The sequence below is a fragment of the Anser anser genome (genome assembly GCF_964211835.1).
Source record: "Anser anser genome assembly, chromosome: 3".
Taxonomy (NCBI): domain Eukaryota; kingdom Metazoa; phylum Chordata; class Aves; order Anseriformes; family Anatidae; genus Anser; species Anser anser.
In genome coordinates, this window is record NC_139722.1 from 92,506,386 (window position 1) to 92,529,081 (window position 22,696).

General features: G+C 37.6%; 1 protein-coding gene across 4 annotated transcripts in view; it reads left to right on the top strand.

Annotated features, from left to right (window-relative positions):
• Positions 1-22,696, top strand: part of BABAM2 (BRISC and BRCA1 A complex member 2) — a 168,462-nt gene that overhangs the window by 138,255 nt on the left and 7,511 nt on the right. For 3 of the 4 annotated variants that reach the window (XM_083832075.1, XM_083832076.1, XM_083832074.1), the window contains exon 11: positions 7,671-7,824. The exons of the other annotated variant lie outside the window; for it this stretch is intronic. In XM_083832075.1, coding sequence (XP_083688201.1) covers positions 7,671-7,824 — 154 coding nt within the window. The remainder of the gene's footprint in view (positions 1-7,670; positions 7,825-22,696) is intronic. 4 annotated transcript variants of the gene reach the window in all.

Sequence of the window (22,696 nt, forward strand, 5' to 3'; positions counted from 1 at the left end):
ATGTGTCAGAACAGTTTAATCCATCACAAGTCATTGTCTCCATTATTCAGAAAGATTGAAAAGCTATCTAAGAGCAGTGGAGTTAGAAATAATGACTTCTGTGTTTTCGACTCTGAAGATGGCTATTTCTGTAAAAGATGTTATGTTATTATAAGACACATTAGGGGATGGGACATACTGATGGTGCAAAAATTTTGAAAAAAGCACCAATTCTTATTTTGAATCTCACCGAGACTGATAATGGCTGAAAGTCATTCCCATCCAACTAGAAAAAAAATATAGAAAAAAAGAAAATTATATTCCTTTAAGCATTCCTTGATGTCACAATGATCATAACCAAAGCAATTGCAAACTGGGTATTTGCCAGCACTTACAGTAACAGCCTTGGGTTCTGGAGGTAACACATTAAAACAGTTCTCAGGAAAAGGTTCCTCAGCATTTTTCCTCCTTCCTTATCCCAGCTGAATTCTTCCAAATGACTAGCTAATAATGTTAACTTCTAAACGTCTCACTGGGGTTCTAACTTCCTTCCCATTCCTGAATATTGTGCTGACTTGTCAGGGTCAGGAAATTTTGTGGAGTTATGAGGATCAATCATTATACAAATGCTGTTGCAGGACTGGCTCCTTAGTGAGCTGTTCTGTTGCCAGATCCATTTCCCAGTACAAAAGAAGGAGCTGTCAATTTCATGTACTCACCAAAATTGTTATAATTCCAGATACTGCCTTTGCTCCGTTACCACAAACAACCTGTCACATTCCAATGTTTATCTTCCGTTTTTTTACTAAAGTGCATTCAGTTAATATATAACCGATGCAGCTAAGGAAAAAATGTTGTCACTTTTTTTCATAGTATTTACATATTTGGAAGCATTTTGTATGTAAGTCATCTTATTTACTCTATAAGTGTTCACTTTGCTGATGGTGAGGATGTTTCACATCGCGATGGCAGACTTAATTATTTTGAAAACAGCTGTGATTATCAACACACCCAAAGTGCCCTAAGTGTCTCAGCTAAAATTCCACAAACAGCTTTTCATTTTGCACTTGAAATTTTGAAATGTTGCTTTCAAAATAGCATTTTCCTGCAAAGAACCTGTTTTTCTCCAGGAAGGATGTTTGCTCTCATCTATTAACAGAATCAAACTTGTATGACTGTGCTCTGTTAACCCAAAGTTCCACGCTAATAGCATTGTTATGTTATTTGTCATCCTTACTCTCATTCTTGTAAGGCTACATCATTATGCACCAAAGCAGGATAGCTGTGGTATTTTGTAATTGTGTGTATTTTGAGCCAAATTGACCCTTTCATTTTTAATTTTTTTTTTTTTTCGCGAGTAGAATGTAGGCTAAAGGCCTTCAGCTTGAAAGTGTTGAGGAAAGATTCACTAGGCAAAGGAGCCTGAAATCTGCCACTGCAGAGATCTGTGCTAAGCCACTACGGTCCCCAAAATGCTTGTGGCTGAACCTATTCAGGTTAGTCCGTAGGTACAGTGACCAGTATGATTCCTATAAGGCTTCCTATACTGGAATTTCTGTGTTAAAAAAAAGGAGATAGCTGTTCTCCCTTGAAGTTAGTTGGAAGATTTTTTACCCAGTGTACAGGCTGTCTGGAACAGCTTTCCCATGGGAGAAGCCATGTCAGAAAATCCACCAGCCAAAATCCTTTTAACACAGAGCTTGATAGATGTGTCAAGAGCATTATTATATAGCGTGGTATCTGTGTTACCAACAAGTTGCATTGTAAATTTATGTGGGTCTCATCCACATTAACTCCTCATAAAAACTGGAGAGGTGTGAGCTCAAGGAACTTCTCAGGTTGAGGCCCTTCCTTCAAATCCACAAGTGCTTCTTCCTAGCATCACGAGCTGGGCAAGCAGAGGTCTGGGCTAGCAGAGAGGATGTTGAAATTCAGTGAACCGAAAAAAGAACAAGCAAAACGATGATGAATATGTACTATCCAGAGATAATTCTGGAGCCTGGGATATGTATTTCCTGTTTTCATGACTGATTTCATCAGAAATACTTGAATGCAGAGGCAGTTTCTGGCCGAAGTTGGATGATAAGGAGTGAGTCAGGGGATTTCAGGAAGAGAACGGGGAGTATCAGGTTGTGACTGTTCAGGGTTCTCTGGAGATTTGATTTTAGCACATCTTTCCTGTACCCTTCTTGTTTTTCTGGTGAAATCATTTAAAACTTTTCACGTGTCCACTAATGGTTTATTCTGATGTACCTGCTACGGCAGTCAGAAAGGGTTGTGTTTGGCTGTATGAAGTATGAACTGTTAGGAATCTCAGAAGTTGGGTGCCACACGTTGGCACTCAGCAGTCAGTGGGCACACTGGCCATCCTTTCTTAGTTCCTTCATTCCCCATCTGGAATTGTTAAATAGCCTCTCAGCTCACAGAGATGCTGTGAAGCAATTTTAATTTTAATTTTTTTTTTACTGTTTTACATAGCTGTCATCTTACGGGGATTAGAATCATCGCATGGAAAAACTAATGAGGAGATGAACACACATTCATTAAGAGCAAGGCTTCAATATTGTGTACGGGGGTAAAACCTGTGCAGTGGGATGGAAAACAGAATCGAGTTCGGTGCATTCTGGCCAGCCTAGGAACTGAATCGGAAAGAATACTTTGTTGTCCAGTATTTGAAGGCTGTCTCCTAAAGCAAGTATAGATTGAATTAAGGTTGTGCAGGCAACGAGAGCTTGTAGAATTAGAAAGCTCGGCAGTAAAATATCCAGATCAGCCATTGTTTATGGGTGTAAAACAAATTACAGGTGCAATAAACTGCAGCAGATTCAAGCAGCCAGAAGGTTAATAAGATAACCAATGTAAGATCATCCAGGCATTAAAATAGTACATAACATCCAGAGTAAATGTTGACTTCTGTGAAAACAAATGTCTGGATTTTACCCATTGTCTCACAAAGGGTGGGCAAACAGCTTCTGTAGAACAGGGGAACTGTATATGGGAAATTGCCTGTGAATGTTGCCATCTGAATACTTTGAAATATTTGTATGGTCAGCATGCATTTCAAGCATGAATTTGTTTTTCCTTCTATTCTCTCCAGTACTTAAAGGGAGGGAGGGGAACACTGATAAAGCTGCCTTTTTTTTTCTGAGCATTTTTCCTTCAGAAACCCTATAGCAGCACTGGAGTATTCTTTAGCCAAGACATCCCTTCCACATTTTCTGTGCTGTTTAAAAAGCCATAAAATACGATGCTAAAAACATTACTTTAGAGTTAATAAATCCATCTCAGTCAACCGTGTCATTGTTGACAAAAGCTTAACAAACTAGGTAACCTGTTCCAGATCTCCGTATGATTGGTCTTTAAGAAAATGAACAGTTAAACCTTACTGATTCCTTGCACAGGTTTTCAGCTATTAATGAATCAGGATTTTGACTTTAAGATAACTCTGTTTTGAATATACGTATGCACTGAATTCTAAGACGAGCAAATTTGTCTTCGTTCTCTCGATAGTTTCTTCTGTTTCAAAAAGAGAGCAACTTCAACTATTTATAAACTGTAATTAAGTTTCTTTACAACATGACTCATTCTCAACAAGCAAATCCTTGTTCTTTTGCTTTCTTATGAACTGTGTGGGAAAATTAGGGTTCAATCACTGAAGAATTTACTCAATGCTTAATTACCCAAAACAGCACTCATGTAGAGCTTTCATAAAGATGTGATTTTCCTGGCACTATGGATCTCTAAAACTTGACTCTTAAAAATGGTCTGTAAATTGTAACAAAGGAGAAAGTAAGCGTTTTGCTATAGTATTGGCTTCTTTCCCCAGCCTGCTTCTTTGAGCTCCTCTTATATTAATAATATGATGCTTAGGAAAGCCAAAGTAAGAAATCATAATGATTAAATTACTTTGAGCATGAAACTGAATTAGAAAGCTTTACTTTCCTGAATGAGATAATTGTTTACATTTTCCAAAGGAAATGTTTCTATTTCTGTGAGAGAAGGGGTAAATGGGACTTCCTCTGACATAATTTTCATTTTAAAACTGAGTTTGACAGCAAGATTTTTACCTTCATAACCAAATATTACTGCCTAACTGCATGACTTGTGTAAGCTTGCTAGTTGAAGTGACTCACTTACGTAGATGAAGTTATTTTTAGAGAGATAATTTGCACTGTTTAGAAGAGAGGAAAAAAAGAGAGAGTCCTACTAAGAGCTAGATCCCTCATTATAGTTTACAAAGCTCATGAACCCAGCATCCAAGCAAAAGATGACTAAGCAAAGGGTCTATTGGTACTTTCAGGAATTTACAGACATGAGTCATCTGCTTATTTTCTGCAGACATATCACCAGGGTACTTTGTGAGTCAGCTGTTATTTGGAAATAGTACTTGTATTCATGATGAATACGTTTTTGTAGTTCTTAAGGTCTTAAGTAACTACCATGCCAAACCAAAGCATGCTTTTATAGTTTTCGTAGCTCAGGTGTGGATTTACAAAAGTGGTGTGTTGTTTTCAACTGTGATGCGTTTTTCATGATAAAGTCTGAATGTTGCCTGGGATGTAATTATGGTAACGCTTACCTGTGCCACCGTACGTATCACGTGGAGACAGATCTTAGTTTTTGTTAATGCACAGATGTGGAGTCAGATTGCATATGCAGCCAGATAAAAAGAAACTTTATCAGTCTGTGCCACCTCTTAAAAATGTAATTGTGACTATGTGTAGAATTTGACCTTTCATCTTCAATGCACCTTGCTAGTGTTGATTATTAATGATATTTGCTTATTTTTCATGTATAAGTAAACCAACACCAAATCCAAGCATTTTGTACACTTGCAATGTCAATGCACTTGCATCCACTGTGCTAGAAGTAAGTTCTTGCCTTTATTTCCTACTTCTGAAATAATAGCTGGCTACCTTGAGATATGTATAATGCTTTACAGCTCAAGGCTATTTCCTGTTTACTCGTCTTTTAGGTGTGGTTGTGTTCCAAAATTAGTGACAGGTTTTTTTGCTTGGTCTGAACTCAGCACACACCTTGTATTAAAGAAACACTTGGGTTAGAAAAATGGGAGTTTGGCAATTTTAGGTGAACAGCAGTTTTAGAAATCAAAGGCAGATCAAATTATTCAAAACTCTCCTTGCAGTTCAGAATAATACTGCTGTTGGCCAAATGTGGGATGCACAGTTTTAATTCTAATTTGATTATATGATTTAACAGCTTATGATGTAGTTGAGTCCTGAAAATTCCTAATCAGCTTTTGGTTGATAAAAGAATCAAATGTTTTCTTCTGTATTTTGGTGATACCGTTGTTGAAAAAATATTTGTAAAAATGAAAGGCTTGTCATAACAAATGGAAGCAAAGAAACTAATGGCATCGATGTCTTGATTATCCATTTAAACAGTGTTTCTAATGTTAGATGCTTTCTCTTAAGTGCAAACCTTATATTTTAATTAACAGGGACAAAAATGCTGCTACTTGTCCCCCTTCATGTAGACAGAGGCTGTCAGGGGAAAGACAATGAATTCAGAAATTCTCAAGTAAAAAAAAAAAAAGATTATAAGGTTTAAATTATTACTCGAGTGTGTTATTAAATATTGTTATTCCTTTTACACGGGAATAAAACACACCAATATACAGAGTAGTTTTCCTTTAAGGAGCTGGTGCTTAAGAAAGAGAAGACGCACTGGAGGTACAGAGTTTAAGCACTCCGAGCTAAAGAAGTATATTTATCATGTGGAAACAGAGAGCGTTGCTTCATATTTCTTTCTGCAGTGAAGTCCTTGAGACTCTGAGGCATGCACATCCCATCTGTGAGGGGAGGAGACAGCTTGCCTTCTGGTAGATGGCCTCGATATGCCAATGTTTTTCAGTGATACTACTTAATAATCATGTTATAAAGAGGAATTTGACAAAGCAATCGTGGAGCCTAACCTTTGTTACATCAGTGATCTGCCCTCAAATTAGCAGAGCTCTGCCCATGTCATTACCATTTAAGTGTCTGCTGGAAGCTGCTGTGTGAGCTGAATCACTTGGGGAGTTATCACGTGTAGCTCAGACGCCAGGTCACGAACTGAGCAAACACTGTGATCTTAAGTGATTTGTTTTATTTTGAGACTACAGCTGGGATATCACATTCACTTTCGTGTACTTCATTACTACGAACGTATTTACTTGTCAAGCTTGGACGGAAATCTAGGGGAAAGGGAGTTCTGGTTTTGCTGATGCACATCCAAATATTCAGACATGATTAGAAAAATGAAGAAACTAGTAAGATGATAGCATGGAATTTAAAAAAAAAAAAAAAAAGAAATCTTTCTTACACTGATAACTCGATCCATGAGCAGCAATTTCAGAAGAACTGCTGGGATCTCTGTTCCATGATATATTTAGGAGGAGAAAATGTAATGAATTACCAAATGCACTGGAGAGGAGATCTTGTTGTGGATGTGGATGAGTTCAGTCCTGTAATGTTCCTTTCTCTTTCTTAAAATCTGTTGTTTATAGTGATTTTTGACACCTTTTTTTTGTTCCTACTTGGGTTGTCGCAACCTACTTATTAACTCAGGGTTCTTCCCTTCTCTTTAAGCAGGACTGTGAAGTGACAAATAGAGAAAACTGAGTAACCAGGCTTATTTGCATGAATTATAACATTATTAATTTATTTAACTCATCGCTATGCCAAATAGGAAAAACAACTGTAGATTTACAGGGAATTACTGTTCCATTGGAATATTCTTTCATCCTGTTGACTTCAAGTATTGCAGTGGGGAGGATAAGAGTACAATCAGGGGTGCTTTGCAAAGCAAGTCTATATACCTTTAAAAATGCACGTTCTTCTCTTAATTTGGGTGTTAAATTAGACCTCTAATATAAATTATTTCAGTCTCTTGATAACTCACTTTAATTACAGGTTTCTGAAACCTCCTGAAATTAAAAGTAGACCAAGAAAATCTTAAGTACATATCTAGCAATGCAGAAGTTAAGCTAAAGAAACATTTCTGACCATATTATTAACTATTGCAGACTATTTTATTGTTCTGCCAGAGCTAGCTGATCATGAGACAGTGAAGCAAAGGGAACTAAGAGGTTCTGATTTTTATTTTTAGTGAGGTATTTTTGGTATTAATGACTTTGCAGTGTGTTTTTGGTTTTGTGGGGGTTTTTTGTCTAACAGATGACTGCAAATTGAGATTTATTCTAACTCGTGACTGAACCTTCCTACATCATTTATCAAATCACTTAACCACTTTAAAAATGAGAATTATGATGCTTTTGATGTCCATGAGGGCACTAAAATGAATTGGCCACGGCTGAGCTGATAAAGAGAAATTTGTTTATTGAATGGAAAGCATAATCAGAATTTATTTTCTGTATTTTTGAAAGGGAAAATTTCACTATAAAGGAAAGTACTGCTTTTTTTTCTGGAACAATATCATGGTGTGTTATGATTAACATAGAAATACAATAGCTAAGCAATTTTTTTACAATATTTTACACAATTGTATTGATTAAGCAATACGATGGACTTCATTATTGTTAAGAAATACAGAAGTGTGTTAGAAGTAATCATCAATTGCTCCTTTCCTATTGCCTTTGAATCAATAGAAAAGAATGATATATTACCTGAAAAAAAAGGGAAAAAAAAACCAATGGTATATTTTACTACCTTTTTTTTTTTTTATTTCAGTTGACCTTCCCCTTTACTTTCCTCGAGACCAGCCAACCCTAACGTTTCAGTCAGTCTACCATTTCACTAACAGTGGACAGCTGTACTCCCAGGCCCAGAAGAATTACCCTTACAGCCCACGCTGGGATGGCAATGAAATGGCCAAGAGAGCAAAGTAAGTCAGGCTGCTATTTGTTACACAGTATTCCGGTGCTAGAAATTTCACAGATGTAACTGTACCTTTCCAGTGTTCTGCAAGCTAAAACTGTTTGTGTTCTAAGAGAGTCTTAGCATTCCCCTGTATGCGTATAGACAGATACCTTAGTAATCATGCCCGTAACACTAGTGCCAGAGGAGTGATCAAAACAAGAGCATTTCTGCAAGGCATGATACAGAGTAGTGACAGTCTCTGCTGCAAGGAGCTTCCAAACCAAATAGACGAGGTAGCCCACAGCAGGAGTAATCTGCATAATAGCAGTCAGTCAAAGTAATTCCTTGGTTTTGTGTGGGTGTATGGGGGACCCTGAAGGGAAACATGTGAGATGGAGAAAACTAGGAAGAAAAACCTGAAAGATATGGAATAATGCTGTAATAAAAAGGCACAAAAGTACAGGAGGAGGTAGAGCAAACCCCTAATCCAGCATAGTAGGTAGTCCTACCAGAGCTTGAGAAAGTTATCTGAAAGTCTGAAGAGCTCCCTCTTTTTTTTTTTTTTTTTTTTCTTTTTAACTGCTATGTTGGCTAGAAACAGAGAATCTCTGACTGTTTCCTCTTCAGTCTTTCTGCATGCCTTGATTTCGGCATGGGTAAATACCACTTCAGTCCTAGTATCCCCTTTAATTTAAGATGACAGGACAGCCTTCCCAGAGTGATTGTGTTGCAAGGGTACGCTAGCATGGGCAGTGGTGCTCCTTTTGTACACTGTGTGCTATCCCTGTCTTCTAATGAAGCAGAACAGATTTCACCTGGATGGAGCAATGTGGGTAGTGGCCTTGCTTCTGTATTTAGCTTTTGCAAAATATAAAAATGTAAGAACAGCAACAAATCTAAGCACACTGATTATCAGTTGTTCATCACATAAGGCCTCAAAGTGCATAAATAATAAGGCATATTGGAATTAACATTTTGAATGACAATCGGAACATTAAATCAAATCAGCAAAGATGCATAAATAAGAGTCAAATGAAAACAGTTGAAGCTGAGTAAATCAAATGAATGGCAAGGTCAGAGACTGATTCTAATTTGGAAGTGATGGAAGCAGACAGTAGATGATTGAAGCATTTGCAGATTTTATAATAAGTAGTATGGAGAACATCAAGTGACATTTGATTTTGGATTTTGATGCATTGTAGTAGCTTTTTTTTTTTTTTGCTAGCATTTGGTTTTAATACTCTAGTGTTCAGGGGAGATGTTTCCTGATCAAGTATGATTTGGTTTTGTGGATTTGTTTCTTTTTTTCTAGCAGAGCATTATATGTATTTTGGTTCGTTGTTGTTCATGGCTTTTTTTTTTTGTTGTTTTTAAATGAAACAATAACTGAAAGCATCACTGTGTTTTTTTTTATGACTGTATTGCAAAAAAATGTTTGTGTAGTCAAAAAAATGCACTTATTTTGCAGCTGGAAGCTTACAAGTACCTATGTTCTGTCTGCTAAGTGCATTCATTTATGAGTGGGTGTATACAAATGGGCTTCTGTGCCCTGCACTTGAAATTTAGAAGTATTATAACAGTACTTTTAAAAGCACTAAATGTGTACACTTACTATCACATGTACGTTTTTTGAGGTTATTCACTCTTATGTTTGAGCCTTTGCATCTAAGTTTTACACTGGATACGTAATACGAGAAAGATGATGAGAAGCGGGGGAAGAAAGCATACTGCAATGTCTGAAATAACTATCATTGAGCTGCAAAGAGACAGAGAGGCTGCTCTAGTTAAAAGCGCTTTGCTTGCAGGAACAGCTAGTGATTCCTCAGCAGGTACCAGAAATAAATCTACAGCAAGAAAATTATGATGTTATGATGCATGTTAGCATATTTTAAGGAGCATTTTTAACACAATTGAGTACTTATGTAAATATTGTTGAAAATATTTTCTAGGGCTTCTTAGAATAGGCTAGCATGTTTCAACACAACCAAATAATTTTTCATTCTATTTTATTTTTACCGTAGCCACATTACAGACCAAGTATATGGGAATATATGTAGGCGTATATAGGAAAGTGTTCTAATTAAACGTATTAGTTCCAACACCAACTCAATTCATCCCCAGTAAAAAAGAAAAGAAGGATATGTGACGCAGCCTCTAGAATCAATGTAACTCTGCTCAACTGAAGTAAATTTAGCCCTGGATAAATCAGGGATGTCTTTCTTGTGTTTATAAATGCTGTCCATTACGTTCCGCATATATGTAGTCTTTTTCCCTCTTAGCCAAATGGTTTCCCAAGTGCTTGGCATCATTTGAGACCAAAAAAAATCTCTGTTTATTTTTCTGGCCCTACTGTTCTAGGTCCACAGGACATATACCACTTGATGTTCTGGTATCTGACCAAATTCTCCACCCTTATTCTCAGACACTTGAGGGGTCAGTTTACACTGTATTCTTCACCACAGCCTAAGACACCATCAAGGATTAGTTTTAGTTGTTCTTGTCCCGAGTTCATTAGCTGTCCAGTCATGTACTGAAGCATATATACCACATCGCTTTGCAGGATGCAGGAGCACCACCAGTCTCTCAGAGATTTCCTCATCCTCAGTTGGCAACCCCTGCCTCTTTTCAGCAACTGCATGCAGCCTGCTTATTCATGGGCAGAGCTGTCATAAGTTCATGCCAAAGGGACTTTGGTTCTGTGCCCAGCCTTCTCACAGTTTTTTTTCAAACAGGTGAGCCCATCCAATTCCTTCAACTCGAGGGCCAAACTTGAAATTCTTGGTATCCTTGCTTATCTCTCTGGCCCTTGAGCAGATGTAGGCATCTCTTTTGAAGTTAGGACTTAACCCTTTGTTGTAGCCTTGAGACAATCAGTAGTAATTACAAGTAGGAGCAAAATTACTCCCCTAAAATATATACATATAGATGTAGATTGTATGCATTCACACTTAGACACACATCACCTAAATCTGAAAGGCAAATGCTCAGAGTATCAGTTTAGCAGAATCTTTTTCATTCACAGGGAAAAAGTGCTTGCTTTCTTTTCTGAAATAATTGGACCAATTTATGCTTGTCTGATAAACTTCATGTATTCGGGTTTCTCTTTCCCTGTCTCCTAGTAAGCAGTTTTTAACATCACCTGTCTCCTTTGATGCCCACTGGCTTGGATTCCTCACTGAGAGATAGCATCTGGTGACTGAATTTTGCTATTGTCTTAGCCAAAGGATTGCCCTCTGGCTTGATTTAATCCTAAGGGACAAATCAAGAGCTGTTTAAATAATGGGGTTCCGGATGCCTCCAGATTTCTCATTTCTCAACTAAACACGAAAATTTAACCTGTTCCTCCAGCTAGAAACAGCAAAACCAAAAATATTAAAATTCTCCTACAAGCTGACAAGAGACTGTTTCCTCTCAGTTCCCATCTCAGGCTCTGCCTCTCATAGGTCATTTATTCATCCGGCTGTGGCCTCCTGTGGAAGCAGTTTCTCCAAAAGATTTTGTCCTGAAGTACAATGGCAAGCCTAAGAAAATACAGTAAATTATAGAAAGTTAGCAGCCTTGTTTGTGGTGTACGTGTGAAGTAAACCATCTCTGTGCGGTTTCCATGGGAAAGCTCTCTTGTTTTTTGCTTAAATAGGCATTCAAGCGTACATAAATGGAGTCTTTAAAGAGCATGCAGACTCTGAGCCTGGGATTTTATGAAGGAATACTGTAAATAAAGCTTGTTTGTTTATACAAATTAAGTTCAGTTCTTAGACGCACTCTGGCCCAATTCCTGTCCGATCCAGTGCTGCTCTGGAGACTTAGGTTACACTTCAGGGAGAGCAAGTTAGGACTCAGTTTACTGTTTTATCCTACATAAATCTACCTACTCGTCATTAAAAATAGCAGGAGGCGGAAAGCTGGTATCACAATAAAAAGTCATCCTGAGGGTTCGTATTCTTTTTTCCAGCTTGGCTGTTAAAACTACTTTCTGAATGACTGTTGTCACTGGCCATTCACTGATGTTTGCTGATTGTGGTGTTAATTTTACATCTTACTCAGTGCTCTGGCAGGGTAAAAGCTTAAAAGGGCTCAAGTGCTCTCAACTGTATATTGGCTTTTGCTGTGCCATAAGGTCAAGTGCAGCTTAAGATTATATGCAGGCGCATCTTGTGCGAGCTTCGTATGCATCCCCGGCGCTGCTGGAGCTACAGTTTGTGCTCAGCACAGCCATGCTATGATCTGAACGTGTCAGGCTGGTGCACTGGGCCGTAGCATTTTCAGCCTCGCCAATATGCTTTCCTTGAATATCATGAAGTGAGAAGATGCGCATCACATGAAGGTGCTAGTAGCTGTTGGGCTGGAATGGTTGCTTTAAGCATTAAACTTGCCTTGTATGGAGACGGAAATATATCTTTTGGTCAAATAAAAGGATATTTGAAAAAAGGGGACAGTTTTGGGGCCTTGGGACCCATCGTCATATAGCTGTTTAGACAATCTCAAATTGTAATATTTCAAGGGCTTGCTGTTGCATTCATTATATTTTGAGTGCCCTAATGATTTTTTTTGTATTGACATTAACCCAGTTTTCAATTCATCCATTTTCTATTAACTGAGAATTCTTACACATTTTAGGTAGAATATCTTTTGATACATTTTGCATTCTGTTAAAGTAACAGGTTTCTCTCTTTCCTTGAAATTTTTGTTTTCCACCTATGATGCCTTGGATCTCACTCTAAAGTTTACATGTAAACACTGCAGCATTTTTGTAATCTCTGCTTGATAGGTGTAATTAAGGTAATAAATCATTTCTTGTTATTTGTTTTGAATTTCAGTATATTCCCTCATTATTTGTAAAAGTAACACATTTTATTTGCATGTATTACATGATTGTTTCATACACCAGTAGGTGTATGTGTAGTAGTAGGTGTTTCATACAGTAGGGATCTTGAAAGAGTAGATTTCTAAAATTTAACTTGTTTGCATTCATGTATACACTCCTCAGAAAGCTTTTTCCTTGGCTGTCTTTGGCTCCGTTCTGCTTCATCTTCAAGTTAGAAAAAAAAAAAAAAAAGCAGGGGAAAGAAGCACAAAACATAGGGACCTATCCTTTGCTCTGTGTGTGCATGTATTCGTCTCTGAATGTTTGAAGGGTGCAGAACATTCTTTACAGAGAAGAGCAGTGGGGTACAAATGAAAGGAACAGGTGCTGAGCTGGGTCACTTGTTTAACTTTTTAGTTTTCGATAGAGTCTTGCATTGGAAACAGTACAAAAGTGATTTCCTTGCCTGAAATCCAATAGGGCAGACATTTTGTTGCCTCAGGTGGGCTCTTTCTCAGAATGCAAAAGGGCCAATATGCTGTGACAGCCATAGCGAGAAGAGATGTGGTGACCCAGCCATGTGAGGTTTACAAAGAAGTTAATTTGATTTTATAGACCATTAAATCAAAACTCTTATTTTCTGTGGCAGTGTCAGCTCATCAGAATTATAAATGAAAAGCATAAAGGCAAATGCAGAAAACTACGTTGTGTTAAAATATTTAATGGTTGCAATTGTCCTTGTGACATGTTCCCAGTTGATTTACCAGCAAACCTCAATAATAACATGATTTTGATTACAAGATATAAAGGCAAAATTAGTAGAGCTTTTAATTAGATTTTTTCCAGGATATTGTTTTATTTTTACATTGTTCTTCTGCATACACTACACTGTATAGTGCACGTACATGATAGTCACACTTATTGAGTCATATTTTTCATGTACTTTTCTTTAAATGTCTCCTTGGATAATTAAGTCTGACTCTTAAGATATGGTATGTTAGTTTCTGACAGGTGCCTGCCAGGGATCTTCAGTGCTGTCATGCATTATGTGGATTTCCGCCAAGACAGAAGGGCCTGGGTATTTGTTTCTGGTCACTTCTCATTAAAGCCTTGGCTGTGGGAGAAGAAAAATAACGATTTGAAGTTGAAAAGTATAGGTGCTATAGGGAATGCATAGAAATTAAATCTGTTAGGCAACTCATTTTTCTGTTTTTGCATAGACATTATGTATATGTGCATGTGAACTGTACGTATGTGTGTTTTGATACAAAGTAAGTATGAAAAAAATAAATCTCTCCTATATTGACAAGAGAAGTGCACAGAATAGATTGGAGGAGTTCGCTTGACAGAAGTAGAAAATAACAGCATCTTGTTGGAAGACAACTGCTCTATAGGAATTAAAGGCCAGAATTTAATGTAGGTGGTTCTTAGATAACCAGGCTTGGGAGTTGTTCTACAACTATGATCAACTAACTGCTTTGGCTTCTTTAGAGAGCTCCTTTATACATTTATCAAAGCTGCTAAATCTATATTAGATCCTGGAAGTATAGTTAGGACCTGATTAAAAAGAAAAAAAAAGTCCCCCCTTGCTTTAGAGAAATGGGTAGAAAGAAATATGTGGTTTTGAAAAGGAGCAGAGGTTTTATAGCCCAGGTAAATACTGTTATTTGATCAATTACAAAGTAAACAACTAAGTAAAAATAGCAGGTGAGCCTTATTGTCTTGTCTTTTGAGTAATATTTGTAATTGCTCTGTTAAACACAAAGAACAGTCATACTGATTCAAACTCAATATTTATTTAACCTAGTACGATGTTTCTATCAATAGTCAGTGGAAGATGCCCATGGAAGTGCGTGGAAAAGCATGTAGTGATATTTTTATTGCATATTCTACCATATTCAAGGATTTCTACATCCAGTTTGGTTTTTTGTTTTTTTTAACAGCCCTGCCTAGCTTTTCTTCTGTTTGTCTAACAGCTTTTTGAGCCCAAGTGAATTTTTATCATCACAAAACTCTGTTGGCAAGGGATTGCACAGGCAAGCAAGGTATTGTGTGAAAAACTAGCTTTGTCAACTTCTTGCATTCCTGCCTCCTAGTAGGCCCAGTTGTTAACCTCTAGCTCTTGTATCAAAAGAGGCAGCAAAAAATTAATCCCCGCTGATCCCCTTCATACTGTTTATGTTTTATGAGCCTTTTCATATCTTTTCTGTCACCATTTCTCCTACTCTGCTCACTTTTCCCTTCTACGGAAGCCTATCCGTATTTCTGATTACCCTTGCCCTACTTCCTTGTAACTTTACTATTTGTTGTATTCTTTCTGAGATAGAGGACTGCATGTAACTCATGGTATGTTCACCATACATTTATATGGTGATGGAGTGGTATTGGCTGGTTTACTATTTATCCCAGTTCTAATAATGTTTTACTTGCTTTTCTGTGCACAGAGCATTATGCTGACATTTTAACACCAAGATCTCCTTATTATCTGTATTTGAGAGACTCTGTTTTTTGTGTATGTAAAATTAAGGTTTTTTCCTCACATATCTGCCTTTAATGTTTGTCAGTATTCCCTTTTTGCCTGGTATTTTATCGCCCAGTCTCCCATTATTGCATGAACCATCTGCAGCTCCTCATAATTAGCTCTCATTTTTCCTTCCCTGATCGAATTGTTACCACTAGCAAATTTTGCCATCTTCTTTTGCTCACTTCTGCAGGTCATGCTAGGAATATGTTGAACAACACATCCCTTTCTGGTGCAGTTCTCAGGTGACTTTACCCTGAGAGAACTCATCATTCATTCCTATCTTTTTTTTCCTTATCTCGGCCTGCCGTTTATCCACTCGTGGATCTTTTCTCCTGCTGTGGTAATTCAGTTTTTTAAAAACCATTGAAAAACCTTCCCATGTGCCTGTTGGAAAGCCAAGCAGTGTATATCACTTGTCCACGTGTTTTTTATACCTTAAGAAGATCAGAGATTTGTGAAGCATGAATTTTAATCCTACCCAATGTATCATATTTATTTAAGTCCACTAATTCTTGACTTTTTATAATTTTATAGTTTCTTAAATATTTTCTACCAATTCATAAGGCACAGACATGACATTTACTGGTCCACAGTTCCCCTAATCTCAGACCTTTTTTTTAATTGACGTCACACTTCTTTGGTACCAAGCTGTTTTAAGCAGGAGGTTTTAAGCTATTTGAGAGTTTAACTTTCTCACACTTGAATTTCTTTAGAACTCTTGGGTGTGAATATCATCTGGGCCTGCTGATTTGCGTGTGTGTGTTTTGTTGATTTGTTCTTTACCTTTTTGGCTGACATTTCTGCATGAGTCAAATCTTTCAGTATGTCCCTTGTAAAGAAGGGTTCTGGTGTGGGAAACTCTTCAAGCACCTCTGTGGTGAACTTAGATGAAAAAATAGTTTCATTTATTCTTTGTGACTTCATTTCTTCTGAGCATTCTTTTTTTTTTTTTTTTTTTCCTGAATGGCTTTTGTAGTATTTGGCTATTTTTTATTTGGAGGGCTGTCAGGTAGTTTGTCCTTCAACTTCATTTTTGGTCGGCATTATTCTACTTTTATATAAAAGTGTTAAGAGTTTTTTCCTGTCTGTTTTCCCCATTTGGAGAGATCTCTGACCTTTTGATAGTTTTCTCTTACTTCTAATAGTCTTGCGTGTGTCTTATAAGCAAAGAACAGAAATGGCTTCTTTTTTTTTTTAATATATTTTTTATAATCACAGCTGTTCGGCATCTCCCTTTCCTTCTGACTGGTTTGTCCTAATGAATATCCAGGGAGGATTCTTTTACGTTTTGGTATGTTGCCTTCGGCCCCTTTTGATAAGCGATCTGGCAAAGCAAAGTGCATAGCATGAGGAAATCACAACTTTCACCTCCAAGCAAACTTTGTTTTCAGGGATGCTAGTTGTCAGACTCCTTACAGATACATCTGTGGTGTAACCCTTCATTTCTGCTGCTGAAGTAAAAGTGAGGGATGCTCTTAAGGATCATTCAAGTTCTATTATTACTTCTGTGGTGACCTCCTCGCTTCTTGAATCCCTCCATTTGTTGTCTTGCCTTGCAAGCCTCACTCCTGAGTGTGGGTTTGCCCAGTCTTTTCTGCTTTCTGCTACTACTTACACTTTCTCTGCTTTTCACCCTCCTTATCCCATCTCATTCTTCACCCTGCCTTTTGTATTTAGAAGAGGTTCTTAGTTGCACGGTCTGGCATCAACACTAAATAATCTACTGAATAATTGTTCTGCAGCAGTGTTTCTCTGTGTGCATTTATGTAACCTATATAGGAGGAAATAGGAGGTGTATTAAGCAGTGTTTCTTTAAGAAGTTAACCTTTACCTGGAACGGAACAATAAGGCTATGGCTCTTCAGCAAGTAGGAAAAACAGAGCAGGCTTATCACATAGTAGCTCATAGGACTGGAAATTTCATGTGAATTTGCACTTTGTTTAGAAAGACTCTACGAAGATTGAATTTTTCCATGATGTCCTTGGAATATTGTTCTCATGATCCACGGGCAAGGAAACGGGGTGACTGGGCTGTGACAGAAAGATTCCAGCGTCTCCCGTCTCCGCAGACACTTGGTACCCCAAGCACTGAGTAATCCCCGCAGGGAAAATGGAAGTTTAGAAAGCAGAAGCAAAGTTGCTATGATCTAAGACCACAAGCCTTCATCTGACTGAAGCAAGTCTATTTATATACATTGTGGAGAAGGTGAAGGAAGTGAAATGTTTATCTCTTGAACTGGCAAGCAGAAGGCATTGATAAAACTGTTTTAAAGCAGAGGTTCGTTTTGCTGTGTGTGGCTCAGGACTCCATCTGTGGGATGTTTCTATGCAATATGTTTCTGTAAATTCCCAAATATATATGTCAGAAACCAGTAAGGGAATAAACACCAAAATCTTGATTTCCAGATGATTCAGAAAATTGCCTGTTTCATTAATGAATTCAGTTGATTATGTCCAGTAGCCTTAATTTTCATCTGTAATTGCCAGTAGGGTTTCATGCCTTCGGGAACATGTACGTTCTTGGAACTAAAGTTATCTTCTGCTAAGTGGCAGCCCTACTTACGCTGTTTCTTTAAGCTGAACATTAATTGCCAGCCTACATAACGGTCTACAGTCCTGGCTCCACAGCAGTTCCCTAGAACTCCCTTCCTTTATATTTTGCCTTTAGTCAGGTTGTTATATTTATGGTGGTTTTGCTATTCAAACAGATTGTCAAGATTCATTTTGCTTTATGCTAAGTTAGGCAGCAGAGTCATCTTAATTTTTATAGCAGAGCTATGTTGAATTCTTGACTTTATTTACGAAATCAATATAGTTTTTTGGAACAGAGACACAAATGGAGAGTACAACCAAATTAACGTTTAATTTTTACTTCTGTTTGCTTCATATGGAATAAACCCACCTGTTATTTCTGTAATCGGCAAACCATTGAAAAATATGTCTAAATATAACTATTTCCTGCACCTTTCTGTGCTACTTGAATTAAAAATGGCAGTAACCCCAAGAAATTCTAGAGGTGACAGGCATTGTTAGTAAAACACAGAAAAACAGCTGTCTGGAGTGAAGTTTAATGTTTGAACTTGAGATACACATTTAGTTTCACTAGTTCTACTACTTCAATTTCCTGTTATGGTTTTGGTCGCACATGTTTTGTTTTGTTTGCAGTTTTGCAGACAAATTTCTGTCATATAGTACTATGAATCAAGCTGAAGGCAACAGTATTTCTTTAAAAATCAGTGTTTTGACAGCTTCCCACTGCAGACCTCCAGCTCTGTTTGCTCTTGATTACTGCCCAGTCCTTCAAACTGTATGCACGGTCAGTGCCTTTGCGTAGACTGCCAGGTAGAAGTGGCCATAGACGTTTACTAAAGTCTGTGTAGGTAAATCACAGCAAAAGGAAGTAGACTGGGGGGAAAAAAAAAAAAGCAGAAGGCAGAAATATGGAAATATTGGAAGAGGAAGAGAGATTATTTGATGATTTTTTTGGCACCCAGGAAAGAATCGCTAGCAGCGTAATGGCGCTGTGCTGAATCCTTTGTACGTTTGTGAGTTTAGCCAGTCCCAGTAGCAGTAATTTGAGCTATTGTTTTGCTGTTGTATAAACACTTCAGATGTTTGCTTGGCATCGCCAATTTTGGAGATGTATAAAATGGAGAACTGTAAACATTGTTTCACATAAAAGCAAAATATTTGCTATAGATAAAGCTGCCTAGTAAGGAAATTATAAACCACAACCCAAAGAGCACAGCATCGAGAAGCTTTGTTCAGAAATATGAATCCAGGCCAAGTATCGTTATGTACATTTGAAGTGATAAAGAAATCCTGGAAGGTATCTTTATTGTTCTGCTGCTCTGCTTGGATAAATTTTTGTGATGTTCATGTTCAAATGATGATTTAGGATTTCAGTTGCCTTTTGGATGTCTACAGCATGCCACAATAGGCCTGGCTTTGATTAGTTCCTGAGCCTTTGCCACTTGGAGAGTATCCATTGTGTGGGTCTGGCTGTTACAGCGTGATTCAAACTACGCAACCAAAAGGTATTGTGCTGAGAAGTATTTGCCGCTTAAACTGTTTTAGTATCTTAGATCTGCAGAGTCAGATCATTTGTTTTAACAACCATTTTCTTGTAATGATTGTGTCATAAAGTGTCTAGCGTAGAATTAATCATCTGTTACCCCACTGTCGTAAGAAAGCAAGCAGACTTGCATTGTGCTCATCTATCGTGAGTGCTAATGTATCTTTAGCCCTGTGAGGAATGCTGTGGAAGAACCCATGAATAAATAGACAACATAACATGCTTCACCCAATAAAAATGTGTTTTTAATGCATTATGTAAAGTAAAAACAGCAGAGATGCTTAAACATCTCGCATTTGAGTTTTATAGGAGACAAAACTATGCCTTGAATATTGGTACAAGGCCTTTTAAAAGAATGGTCTTGCAGAAGATTTCAACACTGGTTTCCAGTCGTTGTTAAACACAAGGCACAGAGATGCAGGAGGAGGAATATAACCACCTGTTGAGGATCTAATAAGCACTCAAATGGAATATGACCCAAATACAAACCCACTAGTGGAATTAAGGTAGCAATTTATTAATGTAAGTTCCTTTTGTTAATTAGTACTAAAGGTGTTGAATTAGGTAGCTCCTGACAAATGGAATTTCAAAAGAGAGCATTCTAAAAAGAAGAAAAAAACATTAGCAACTTTGACGTTTTTCTATTATAAACAAACAGCAAATCCTAGTACTTGGTGAATTGTAGTAAACGTCTTCTACACGGGAGATTAATTATTAGAGGTTCCATGAAACAAACCAGCTGGCTGTGCCTGTGTAGTCACGGGAGAAGAAATCCTGTTGTCTGGCACCCAGAAGGGATTTTTGTAGGTGTTCAGTATTTTCAAAACAAGTTTTCATTGTGTCAAAACAAGTTGCAACAGGAACATAAAAATACAAAGGCACGCTACATATGTATGTGTACTCTGTGCAAACACTTTATACTTCAAAAAGTGAATAATCAGGTGACGTTGATAAAGCCTGGAGAAGCTCTTTTATAATTCTAATATGGCTGTGCTGTAGAAATAATTTATATAACAAGATTTTGTTGCAAAGTGTCAGCATAATAATACTAGTCTGGGAGGAATAGGTCAAAGACATCAGTGTGCCTCAGGCTGTCCCTTACTCTGACCTACGCCCTTTTTAGTTCCTGTTTTCACCCAATTTAGTTGGAAGAGGGTAGAACGATGCTATTCTAACTAATTTATGGAGATCAGTTGTCTTTGGACTGGATTGTTCTTCTGTCAGGGTTCTGTGGCTTTGAAGAAACTTGCAGATGTCTTGCAGCAGTTCCTTTACGGTGCAGAAGGAAAGAAATACGAGATGCAAAATGATGCAAGTCATAGAGTTGCAACTCCTCCAGAAGAAATGGGCAATAGCTGAGGTAAATGCCTGGGAGTCTCAACTGTATCTAATACAGCTGAGAGGGTTACAATTTAGTCCTCGCCTCAGTCCCAGGGCAAATAATTGCTTTTGCAGAATATTCTAACATAAATTCACTGTTAACCTTACTGAACAACTCAGATAGCAGAGGACTGCTGAGGAGAAGGGTGTTCTCGCTGCAGACCTGAAGAAGACCTGAAAGGGTTATGTACAACTACTCCGAGATCCGCATGACTATGGAGTACCTGCCCCAATCAGATACAGAATCTTGAAGAGGTTAAGGAGAAGAATCCCACTTTTTTCCTGTATTCCCTGCTTAGACTAGGAGAAAGGTGATGTATTTATTAAATATAATAGCTACTATGATTTTTAAGTATACTAAGGTTGTACTGTAAGCAGAGCCTAATGCTTTCAGAATTAAACCATAGTCACAGGAGACACTAAAACATTGTACAAGAATGAATTAAAATATTGAAATAATGGATAGTATTTAAGAATAAAGTTTGTTCTCAAAAACAATAATTGGACAAATCCCAAGTATAACAACTTGAGGCTGTCTTCTGATGAGAAGGAATGCAATGCATACACTTGATACGGTGAGAGAAAGTAATAGCAGCCCATGTGTCTTTGTGAAAAGATCAAGATTTTGGCTCAAGGGTTTTCACTTGCCAGTAAAGAATGTGCAAGGACGGAATACACTGTGCTGGTAGTAGACGTTGCTATACAGCTGACTCTGTGCTTGATACGGACCATCAGGATTACTTCACCCTCCTCCTTTTCTTCAAATCATCCCTTGGTGGAAAAGGCACTTGAAACTCCCACATCCTGAGCTGAAATATATAAGACATATGAGTGCAAGTAGTGCTAGCATGGATGAATTTGAGACCAGCTTGCTGGAAAACTTGGCACACTTAAAAAGGGGAGTTTAAGGGGAGTATATTTTGTGAATGACTTAGGAAGATGATTCATCACCCCATGATGAACATCCTTCCTAGACCAAAAAAAAAAAAAAAGCAGAAATCTCATTGGTATGGTATTTTGTGTGCTATTTTTCCCTCGCTGAGTTTGAATCTGTGTTTGAATCTACTCAGAATTTCCCACCTGAAGGTTTTAAGAGAAATAGAAACACATAGACAACTCTTTTATCGTTATATAACACCAGTCAAACAAAAACAATAGCAGAAGGAAAGAAGTGCACTACCGTGGTACAATGCTTTCACAATAAAGGGATGTAAAGTGTTGTTTGATAGTAGATCACAACTGCATAACTTAAAATCTTAGAGGAAGACTTTCAGCATAGGAATCTGAAAGCAAAAGGTATTATTAAATGGTCAATGAACTAAAAAACTACCAACTAAATTTTAAAAATCCAGCACTAAGTTATACTGGAAAAACATTACAATTAGAAGGAAATTTCACAAAAGCAATGTGAATTCTGAGTCAAGTATGTTTTAAGCACTGCAAGCCCTTACCCTTAGATTTAGACATACACATGGGCTTCTGGAGACCTTGCACCACAGTGTTTTATATCACTAGAAACAAGTAAACAACAAGTGATCCAATTCTACCCTCTTTTAGATACTTACCATTTACAATGGCAAGACTTTCTTTCTACTGGATAATAAGGTGAAGAAAAGATAAGTGCTTTACTCTCAGCAGATGTCCTTGAGCATAGCGCCTGAAATTCAATGTACCGTATCAAGTGTATATAGTGGTTAACTACAGCAAAATGTGTTGTTTTGTGGAGTGCCGAAGAAAAATTTCCATAGAAACCCCATAACTTACTACCTTGAACTTGGAAAATGACCATTTGAGGGAACAGAAACAAAGAGACAAAAAACAATGGATTCTTACAGTAAGACATTCAACAAAGAGTTAGACATGTGCCTGTATGCGGATGAAGATTGGCACCCACTTTAAGCTGAAAAGAAAACAACTCTTTAAACACTGTTTAAGCTAAGATCTAAACCATTATGAGAGGGATACAGAACCATTGTACTCAACACTCGTGTATAAAATACCTGTGGACTTAGCGCAAACCAGTTTCTCTGTACTTGAAGGAGCATTTTATGCAGTTGTTCTTAGCTTGGTGTAAGGTCATTGCGATGCAGACCCACTGGGAACGTGGTAGAGTAA